This window comes from Chiloscyllium plagiosum, unplaced genomic scaffold, assembly GCF_037043375.1.
Source record: "Chiloscyllium plagiosum isolate Xiang-an unplaced genomic scaffold, Cpla_swu_hap1 HiC_scaffold_22, whole genome shotgun sequence".
NCBI classification, from domain to species: Eukaryota; Metazoa; Chordata; class Chondrichthyes; order Orectolobiformes; family Hemiscylliidae; genus Chiloscyllium; species Chiloscyllium plagiosum.
The window spans coordinates 24029321-24040426 of NW_028270160.1; the positions used below are offsets into that span (position 1 = coordinate 24029321).

Below are 11106 nucleotides of genomic sequence, written 5' to 3' on the forward strand. Positions count from 1 at the left end.
CTCTCTAGTCCTCTGACACCTCACCTGTGGTTATGGACGATACAAATATTTCTACTTCGGCCCTGTAGTTTCCTCCCTAACCTTCCACAACATCCTAAAATACACAGGTTCCATAAATTTATCCAGCTTTACAGTTGCTAAGACCTCCAGCACTTCCTCTTCTGTAATGTGAATTATTTTCAAAACATCAATAATTATTTCCACAAGTTCTCTAGCCTCCATTTCTTTCTCCATAATAAAAACAGACTCAAAATATTAATTTAATATCACTTCCATTTCCTGAGATTCAACACAAAAATGACTATTGATTTTTTTTTTTTTTACAGGGGCCTACTCTCTCTCTCTAGTTGCCCTTTATGTATTTGCAGAATCTCTTTGGATTACCCTTAACCTTATCTGCCAAGGCTATGTGATATCCTCTCTTTGCCTTTCTGATTTCCCTCTTAAGATTGCCCCTACATGCTTTATATTCTTGAAGAAAATAATTTGTTCCCAGTTGTATACTTCTGATAATGACTTTTTTATTCTTGACTAGAACCTCAATATTTTATTCATCCATCGTTCAATAATCTGCCAACCTTGCCTTTCAATCTAACAAGAAAATAATGCCTCTGAACTCTCATTATCACACCTTTGAAAGCCTCCCACTTGTCACTCATCCCATTACCTGCAAATAGTCTACGCCAACTTTTGAAAGCTCTTGTCTCAGGCTATTAAAATTTGTAGATTGTAAGTTTGGTTGCTGAGCTAGTAGGTTTGTTTTCAGATGTTGCATCACCATGCTAGGTAACATCATCAGTGAGCCTCCAGTGAAGCGCTGATGTTCTGTCCCGCATTCTATTTGTGTGTCTTGGTCTGTCAAGGTGGATAATATCATCTCCAGTTCTTTTTCTCAGAGGTTGGTAAATGGGGTCCAAATCAATGTGTTTATTCATGGAGTTCCAGTTTGAATGCTAGGCCTCAAGGAATTCCCATGCATGTCTCTATTTAGCCTGTCGTAGGATGGATGTGTTGCCAGTTGAAGTGGTGTCCTTCTTCGTCTGTATGTAAAGAAACTAGTGATAGTGGGTCATGTCTTTTGGTGGCTAGTAAGTGTTTGTGTATCTTGGTGGCTAGTTTTCTGCCTGTCTGTCCAATGTAGTGTTTGTTACAGTCCTCGCAGGGTATTTTGTAAATGACATTTATTTTTCAGATTGTTGATACAGGGTCCTTTAGATTCACCAGTACTGTTTTCCTATGTTGGTAGGTTTGTGGGCTACCATGGTGCCAAGGGGTCAGAGTAGTGTGGCAGTCATCTCAGATATTTTTGATGTCTGGTAGCGTGGCTATTGTTTTTGGGCCTGTTGTGTGTCCACTTGTTTGGGTTTGTTGTTTAAGAATCGGCAGACTGTGTTTATCAGGTACCTATTGTTCTTGAATACGCTGTATAGGTATTTTTCTTCAGCCACTTATGTTCCTGGGTGTTGTAGCGTGTTGTGACCCATTTAAATGATGTCCTGATGCAGCTCCGTTTGTGGGTGTTGGGATGATTGCTTCTCTAGTTAAGTATCTGGTCTTCGGTGCGTTGCCTTCCTGTAGACACTGGTCTGTAGTTTTCCATTACCTGTTCATTCCACTGTGACATCTGGGAAGGGGAGTCTGTTGTCGTTTCGTTCTCCTCCTCTTTTGTGAAATTTATGCCAGTAAGGATGTTGTTGATGATGTTGTAAGTTTCCTCTAATTTGTTCAGTTTTGTGATGACAAAGGTGTCATCCATGTAGCAGACCCAAAAGTTTGGGTTGGATCGTGGGGGAGGGCAGTTCGTTCTAGTCTTTGCATTACTGCTTCTGCTAAGAAGCCTAATATTGGTGAGCCATGAGTATCCCATTGATTTGTTTGTAGGTCTTGTCATTGAAGGTGAAGTGGGTAGTGAGGCACAGGTCTACTAGCTTGAGGATGTTGTCCTTGCTGATGAAGTTAGTACTTTCTGGTGTTTGTGTCCTTGGTTTGTCTAGTAATGTGGTCAGTGTTTCTTTGACCAGGCTGATGTTAATTGATGTGAATAGGGCTGTTACATCAAAGGAGACCATTATTTCACCCTCTTCTATCTTGGTGTCTTTAATGATGTTCAGGAATTCTTGGGTGGAGTGGATGGAGTGGCACGAGTTCCTTTGCTAGACTGTATGTCAGTGTGCCATGGTGAGACACTATGGGTCGGGGGTCCCACAAATGGAGCTGCATCTGGATATTATTTAATTGGGCCACAATACACTGCTACATTCATGAACTATGAGCGGCATAAGAAAAATACCTATGCAACATATTCAAGAACAACGGGTATCCGATAAACACAGTCTGCTTATTCTTAAACAACATATCCAAACAAGTAGACACAACATGCCCAGAAACTCTACCCACACTACCATGCATCAAAGACATCTCGGAGAGGAGTACCAGACTACTCCGACCCCTTGGCATCATTGTAGCCCACAAACCTATCAACACAAACAGCAGCTGATAAACTAAAGGACCCTGTACCAACAATCAGCAAAACAATCGCCTCAGGCGACTGACTGTGTGGAGTTTGCACGTTCTCCCCGTGTCTGCGTGGGTTTCCTCCGGGTGCTCCGGTTTCCTCCCACAGTCCAAAATGTGCAGGCCAGGTGAATTGGCCATGCTAAATTGCCTGTAGTGTTAGGTAAGGGGTAAATGTAGGGGTATGGGTGGTTTGCGCTTCGGCGGGTCGGTGTGGACTTGTTGGGCCGAAGGGCCTGTTTCCACACTGTAAAGTAATCTAAAAAAAAAATGTCATTTACAAAATACTCTGCAACGACTGTAACAAACACTACATCGGACAAATAGGCAGAAAACTAGCCACCAGGATACACAAACACTTACTAGCCACCAAAAGACATGACCCACTATCACTAGTTTCCTTACAGAAAGGCCAATTAATTTCTAATCAATTAACTTGTTCTTTTCTGATTCAGAACTAGTCTCATCTATCTGTTTTCACTGCTACTTAGGAACCGCCCCCTCCTCCCACTCACGCTCTTTGATAGTTCTATTTCAGAAGCCTGTAAACTAGCAAATCTCTCTACCAGGATATTGGTCCCTTTCCAGTTTAAGCGAAACCCACCCCTTTTGAACCTTTTCTACCTCAGAGGTCCCAATGATCCAAGATTCTGAATATCGGCACATTGGCTCAAGAGGTGGCGCACTGATTTATCTGCCTTTTCCCTTCCCTAGTTAGAACTTGGCAGCAGGTGGAAACCAGAGATTACTACTTTTGAGGTTCTATTTTTTAACTTTCTATCTCTTATATTTACTCGGCAATATCCAATGATGTCGTTCCTTCCAATGTGTACAGCAACTTCCGGCTCCTCACTCTTCCCTTTGACAGTATAGTTCGAACCCTGGCACTAGGAATTCAAAATACTATTCTAGATTCACACCCATTGCCACAGAGCATCCTGTCTGTGCCCGATAGGAGAGTACCCTTTAAAAATTCTTTTAAATTTTGACAAACCCTGCTTAATGCAAAATTCATTCTTAGTGCCCAAGATCTGACTGCCACTTCTATTTTTCTTGAGACACTATTCATTCAACAGTCTCCAGAAGGAAATATTTGATTGAAAGAGGTATAGCCACAGGAGATATGTGAACCAACTTCTTATGTTCTTGTTATTTTATAGTATCAGATCAGCTATGATCTCTCAGACAAGCTCAAGATTATTTATGGTCTACACGCCCGATTTCCTCATGAAATTTTGATCCAGCTACAAAATCTTCCATATTATGAATTACGCTGCTTTCCTGTCCAGGTACAAAGGAGAAAGTGAGGTCTGCAGATGCTGGAGATCAAAGTTGAAACTTTATTGCTGGAACAGCACAGCAGGTCAGGCAGCATCCAGGGAACAGGAGATTCGACGTTTCGGGCACAGGCCCTTCTCCAGGTACAAAACCTTGCTCAAGTCTGGATTTGCCAGTATTCAACCACTTAAATTTTACTAACTCAAGGTCACAACAGTGATTAAGATCTAACTTTAATCGATTTTAACCATAGATCTAAACCCCACTACTGCACTGAAATCTGACGTCCAGGAACAAATCTCGACTCTTTCCAATTCGGATATCTCAATGTCAGAGCACTACACGGTATATATACTATAGGTCTTCAGCAACTCAAGATAATGAATGTTTAAAAAAACTTAGCCCCAAAACAAGCTGCAGATTCCCTGCGCCAACTGTGCATTTTTCATGTAGTGTATACAGAAACTTGAATTTATTCATCAACTATTTAAAGCAAACCGCTCTTAAAAAGAAGCTCCGCCCTTCTGGGCAGGAAATATTTAAATCACAGTTTACATCCAAGGAGCTGATGAGAAACAAAGGAAATACCTAAAACTATAGATTTTTCTTTTGTTCTAAACTCTCTTCGTAATATGGATTTTACCCCGTTGCTCGACTTCCAGGAAATGTTCTTTTAAATACATATTAGATGTCAGAAACGAATCAAAACTAATGTGTTTGGTTTAGACGCAGAGATGCTTCCTTATGCAAACAAAATCTGTAAAACATATGTACCTTTTAAAAGCTTAGTTTTCAGAAGATTCAGTACATCTGCTGAAGTAGGGCCTTTCTTTTTGTGGATAGCAAAGAGCCCATTCAGACCCTGCAGCTTCTCAGCCAAAGCGACAGACCCCGAGCTAGACGCCATGTTTATCGAGCACACACCGCCAACTGCCTCTTCAGTCACGTGCTACCAGCGGCCCCCGCTGCATTCTGGGACTTGGAGTCCGCTATCCTGATTGGAGAGCTCATACCCAGTGACAGTACCAAACTCAGTGATTGGAGAATTCGGATCAAGAAAATAGACTGCTCTTGTAATTAGATAATTACGACGCCGGAATTGTGTTATGTAGACATTTTTGTTTCCATATTAAAACCCAAAGAAGTGAGGGGTGGGAAGTTAACGCACCTTGCAAGAAGCGGCTGAACTGTCAGCACCCGAAAAATGCAGGAAAATATAGGTTGACTCTGAAGGGGAAGGATGGACAGAGATAATCGTACATGATGCTATCAGTGACACAGGTGGAGAAAGTGATGAGGTCCACTGAGTTGAATTTAGGGAGTGAGGATGTAGGTTAAAGAACAAGATCCAAAAGGTAATTTCTAGATTACTTTCAGACCCCATTATAATGAGTATAAAAATAGAAGTTAGTCGACATTAAATTATGGCTGGAGAAATGTGCAGGTAGGAGGGCTTCAGACTGGTGGGATATTGGGACTGTATTGGATGTGGTGTTTCTGGATTAGTGGTGCTGGAAAAGCACAGCAGTTCAGGCAGCATTCGAGGAGCAGTAAAATCGACGTTTTGGGCAAAAGCCCTTCATCAGGAATACAGGCAGAGTGCCTGGTGGGACCTGTGCAAGGCGGACGGTTGAACCTAAAACCTAAACCAGCATCTTTGCAGGGACATTTGCTAGTGCTGTTCGCAAAGATTTAAGCTAACTTGACAGGGGTTGGGATCCAAAGAGAAGGTTCAGCAGGAGAGATGAACAGCCACAATTAGAATAGAGAGCCAAGAAAACGTAGAAAGTATACGTCAGTTAAGGCACAAGAGAATAAACTAACGAACCACAGATGCTCAAGGTATGAAACAAAAACAGAAAATGCTGGAGAAACTCAGCACATCTGACAGCATCTATGGAGAGAAAACAGAGTTAACGTTTTGACTCAAGAGACCCTTCTTCGCAAAGCTTGCAATGTCAACACCTCTCTCTATTTCTCTGTTCCCTTGCTCTGAAAAAATGTTTTCCCCAACTCTGTTGAAAGAGAGGAAAAGCTATATTTGGAGTGGCTGAAAGGAGGAATACTGAAGCACCCGGAAAAGTGAAGGCCCTGGGTTCAACTAAGCAACTAGTAATTCTCATTATAGAGAATCTTAACAATAGTTGAGATAGAATGGTAATTATCTTCTAAACCTTAAAAAAGATTTTTGAACAAGTATGAGATATTAGAAGTTCTCATTATACTCTTTTCCCTTAATCAATTCAGACTGAGTCTATAAGGTAGTACAGTGCCCAGTAGGAAAATAGTTTTGTTAGTATCTTTTCAACAGTCTTACTTTTCTATATATATTTTGTGGCTGGCTTTGGAAAATAAATAAACTATATTTTGTTTTCTTAGCACAGGTAGATGAATAAATACACAGTAAATAACAAGTGCATCAACAAATTTCTACAAATAGTTTGAGGATTGGGGCTAATACATGTTTAAATGAATGGTAATATATAACAAGTATGCAGTTAGTTGAAACTGCAGGGAAATTTAAAGTACATAGGTACTTAATGGCCAGTTCCAGATAAAAAGGAATATATATGCACATTTTAATAAGTATGTTTAATAATATTTATTACATGCCTTTAAAAACTTGTTATTATGTATCGGCAAAAAGAAGTTGCTAAAAGTGTAATTCTACGGAAAACAAAAATGCCAAGACGTTTAAAATATAATAGGATGCACAGAAATTGTCCAAATATCTCTGGTACATACATCGGATCTGTGAAAGGAGTTAGAGTAGTGTTCCTGTTATCACAATTCTGACAGCAATGATCTTTATAATAATCTGTTTTTCTTGCAGTTCTATCCTGGCAAGAATTTGGCTCAGTATTGTAGCTGGAATCACAGTAGGCAGACATCAATCCTCGGGCAACACTGTGTACAGCAAGATTAGAATTATTATCACCTCCAGAAATTGGTCAGCAAAAGTAGCTTAATATTGATGCTAACTTACAACGTGAATGAAGTCTGTACTAATGCATTCTTCAAAAGATCTTAAAGTAGAATTTAGAACATTCTAATGTAGAAAATTTGTCCTTTGTTGAAAAAATAATTCAGTCAGTATTTAGACAATAGACAATAGGTGCAGGAGTAGGCCATTCTGCCCTTCGAGCCTGCACCACCATTCAATATGATCATGGCTGATCATCCTTAATCAGTATCCTGTTCCTGCCTTATCTCCATAACCCTTGATTCCACTATCCTTGAGAGCTCTATCCAACTCTTTCTTAAATGAATTCAGAGACTGGACCTCCACTGCCCTCTGGGGCAGAGCATTCCACACAGCCACCACTCTCTGGGTGAAGAAGTTTCTCCTCATCTCTGTCCTAAATGGTCTACCCCGTATTTTTAAGCTGTGTCCTCTGGTTCGGCACTCACCCATCAGCGGAAACATGTTTTCTGCCTCCAGAGTGTCCAATCCTTTAATAATCTTATATGTCTCAATCATATCCCCTCTCAGTCTTCTAAACTCAAGGGTATACAAGCCCAGTCGCTCCAGTCTTTCAGCGTAAGGTAGTCCCGCCATTCCAGGAATTGACCTCGTGAACCTACGCTGCACTCCCTCAATAGCCAGAATGTCTTTCCTCAAATTTGGAGACCAGAACTGCGCACAGTACTCCAGGTGTGGTCTCACCAGAGCCCTGTACACCTGCAGAAGAACCTCTTTGCTTCTATACTCAATCCCTCTTGTTATGAAGGCCAACATGCTATTAGCCTTCTTCACTACCTGCTGTACCTGCATGCTTACCTTCATTGACTGGTGTAATAGAACACCCAAATCTCTGCACTGCCCCTTTACCTAAATTGATTCCATCTAGGTAGTAATCTGCCTTCCTGTTCTTGCCACCAAAGTGGATAACCATACATTTATCCACATTAAACTGCATCTGCCATGCATCTGACCACTCACCTAACCTGTCCAGGTCACCCTGTAATCTCCTAACATCCTCCTCACATTTCACCCTGCCACCCAGCTTAGTATCATCAGCAAATTTGCTAATGTTATTACTAATACCATCTTCTATATCATTAATATATATTGTAAAAAGCTGCAGTCCCAGCACTGATCCCTGCGGTACCCCACTGGTCACTGCCTGCCATTCCGAAATGGAGCCATTTATCACTACTCTTTGTTTCCTCTCAGCCAACCAACTTTCAATCCAAGTTAGTACTTTGCCCCCAATACCATGCACCCTAATTTTGCTCACTAGCCTCCTATGTGGGATTTTATTTATAATGGAACGGTGGAATCTAATGTTGTTTTTATAAGTATTTTTAGTCAATTTTTTCAGAGCTGTTATTACTCGCCACAAATAGCCACAGGGCGACATGACCGTCTCTCACAAGTATTCTTACATACAGATAACGAAGGACACCACTTTGACTGGGACAACACATCCATCTTAGGACAAGCTAAACAGAGGCACGCACAAGAATTCCTAAAAGCATGGCAATCCAACCGGAACTCTTACCAACAAACACATCAAGTTAGACCCCATCTACTATCCCCTTAGAAAAAGAACAAGAAAGGACATCACCACAGGAAATGACATCACCAACCCAAAGAAACCCAAACATATAAATAGAAAGCAGGAATCATGTCACTGCTTCGCCTGAGGCCCACTGAAGATGTTATCTAGTAGGGTGATGAAACGTCTGGAAATGAACCTTCTAGCTCAGCGAGCAAACCTACATCCAGAACACTTTTTTATATGTAGGCTGTAACGAGGAACTACAGTAAAGTAAGGCTCCATGACTGATGAGGAATATCTTCCCTTCTTACCACCAGCTATTGGCATGTGTTGAATGATCTTACTGAATGGCAGAGTAGACTTGATGGGCCAAATGGCCTACCTCTGTTCCTGCATCTTCTGGTCTTACAGAAAGACTTACAAGTTGATAATCAATCTGTGTGGTTGCCTTATGAATGCACTTTCCTTTGCCATCAACTCCTAAAGTGGGACTTCAACACAGAGCTTCTGAATCAGAGGGACGGTGCTACCCACTACTCTTCTTGTGCAGGCTTCCTCTTGTTTGTTCTATATAGATATTGCATCTCTATACTGATTTTTGTAAAATTAAAATAAATAAGACTTGTTGCTTCTGTATTTTGAGTGATTTGAAAACTAAAATAGGGCTGATGCTAGTAATCTGAAATATTTCTCCTGTCCTGTACTCTCCCTGGTTCTGTACTTATTTAAAAAATCAAACACCTGCTCAGTTCTGATGAAAGGCCATCAACATGAAACACTGTTGTTTTGGTCCCCACTAAGACTAGGATAAGAAGTGAATGGAGGGCATGATGGCTGACATTCCCAATTCCAAGATCTATTTCACCTTGTCAATGCACAGAGACAGGATCTGAGAACACCTCAGAGTATAATGGGTTCTCGATCAGATGGGTCATTGGGCTGAGGAGTGGCAGATGGAGTTTAATGTAGATAAATGTGAGGTGCTGCATTTTGGAAAGGCAAATCAGTGCAGACTTACACACTTAATATTACGGTTCTGGGGAGAGTTGCTGAACAAAGAGATTTGGAGTGCAGGTTTGAAAGTAGAGTTGCAGGTAGACAGGATAGTAAAGACGGCATTCGGTATGCTTGCCTTTATTGGTAAGAGCATTGAGCAGAGGGGTTGTGAGGTCATGTTGTGACTGTCCAGGACACGGGTTAGGCCACTTCTGGAATATTGTGTGTGCAATTCTGGTCTCCCTCCTATAGGAAGGATGTTGTGAAACTTGAAAGGTTTCAGAAACGATTTACAAGGATTTGCCAGAGTTGGAGGGTTTGAGCTGTAAGGAGAGGCTGGATAGGCTGAGGCTGTTTTCCCTGGAGTTTTGGAGGCTGAGGTTTATAGAGGTTTAGAAAATCATGAGGGGTATGGATAGAGTAAATAGACAAGGTCTTTTCCCTGGGTTGGGGGAGTCCAGAACTAGAGGGCATAGGTTTAGGGTGAGAAGGGAAAGATTTAAAAGGGGCCTAATGGGTAATTCTTTGATGCAAACGGTGGTATATGTATGGAATGGGCTGCCAGAAGAAGTGGTGGAGGCTGGTACAATTACAACATTTAAAAGCATCAGGATGGGTATCTGAATAGGAAGGGTTTAGAAGGATATGGGTCAAGTGCTCACAAATGGGACTAGATTAATTTAGGATATCTGATCGGCATGGACGAGTTGGACCGAAGGATCTGTTTCTGTGTTGTACCTCTCTATGACTGTACTAGGGACACCCACACAGGGCACATATCTAATCATGTTTATTAAGAGGCCAATGAAAGAAAACTGGCTAAATTCTCTAGGCAGTGGAGATGGGTTTAGGTATCTGCAAGTGGAAATTTGGCAGCAGACCAGAAGTGTAATTGCTCCAGGCAGTTTTAGAGATTCCCCACTATCTCTCCTGCCTCATGGGTACATTAGGTACTGGCTGCTCTTTTTCCCGATTTTTAAGGCATATTTTGTAATCAGCGATGTACAAGTTTTAGAAAGTACATGCTTTATAAAAACATGGAAAGAGCAGCAGGAGTAGGTCATGTGGCCTTTTGAGCCTTTTCTGATACTCTGTCCCCAAGGCCATATTCCTGCTTTCTCACCATACCTCATGATGCCTTTAAGATGTAAAAATGTATCAATATATTTTGAATACATTCAGTTATCCAGCCTCCACACCCTCTGTGGTAGTGAACTCTGAGTGAAGAAATGTTTCCTTATCTTAATCCTATATGGTCACCCCATATCCTGAGACTGTGACCCCTGGTTCTCGACTTCCCAACCAGGAACATATCCTCCCTGCCTTTAGTCTATCTAGCCCTGTTAGAATTTTATGTTTCACAGCATCATAAAGCACAGAAACAGACCATTTGGTCCAACTAGTCTATGCCAACCATAATCCCAAACTCAGCTAGTCCTACTTGCCTGTGCTTGGCCCATATCCCTCCAAACATTTCTTATTCGTGTACTTATCTAGATGTCTTTTAAACATTGTAACTGTGCCCACAGCCACCACTTCACTTTCTGTGCAAAACTGCCCCTCATGTCTTTTCTTAATCTTTCACCTCTCACCTTAAAAGTATGTCCCAAGTCTTGAAGTCCCCCACCCTAGAGCAAAGACATTTATCTTATCTATAACTCATGATTTTATATACCCTATAAGGTCACCCCTCAATCTCCTACAGTCCAGTAAAAAAAGTCCCATCCTATCCAGTGTCTCCTTATAACTCAAACCCTCCATTTCCAGCAACATCCTGGTATATCTTCTGAACCCTCTCAAGCTTAATAATATT

General features: G+C 41.3%; 1 protein-coding gene across 4 annotated transcripts in view; it reads right to left on the bottom strand.

Annotated features, from left to right (window-relative positions):
* Positions 1-4706, bottom strand: part of trub1 (TruB pseudouridine (psi) synthase family member 1) — an 85933-nt gene extending 81227 nt beyond the window's left edge. For all 4 annotated transcript variants that reach the window (XM_087998849.1, XM_043712809.2, XM_043712810.2 and 1 more), the window contains exon 1: positions 4567-4706. In XM_087998849.1, the coding sequence (XP_087854975.1) occupies positions 4567-4699 (133 nt within the window). In that variant the 5' untranslated portion in view covers positions 4700-4706. The remainder of the gene's footprint in view (positions 1-4566) is intronic.
* Between the last annotated feature and the right edge of the window lie 6400 nt (positions 4707-11106).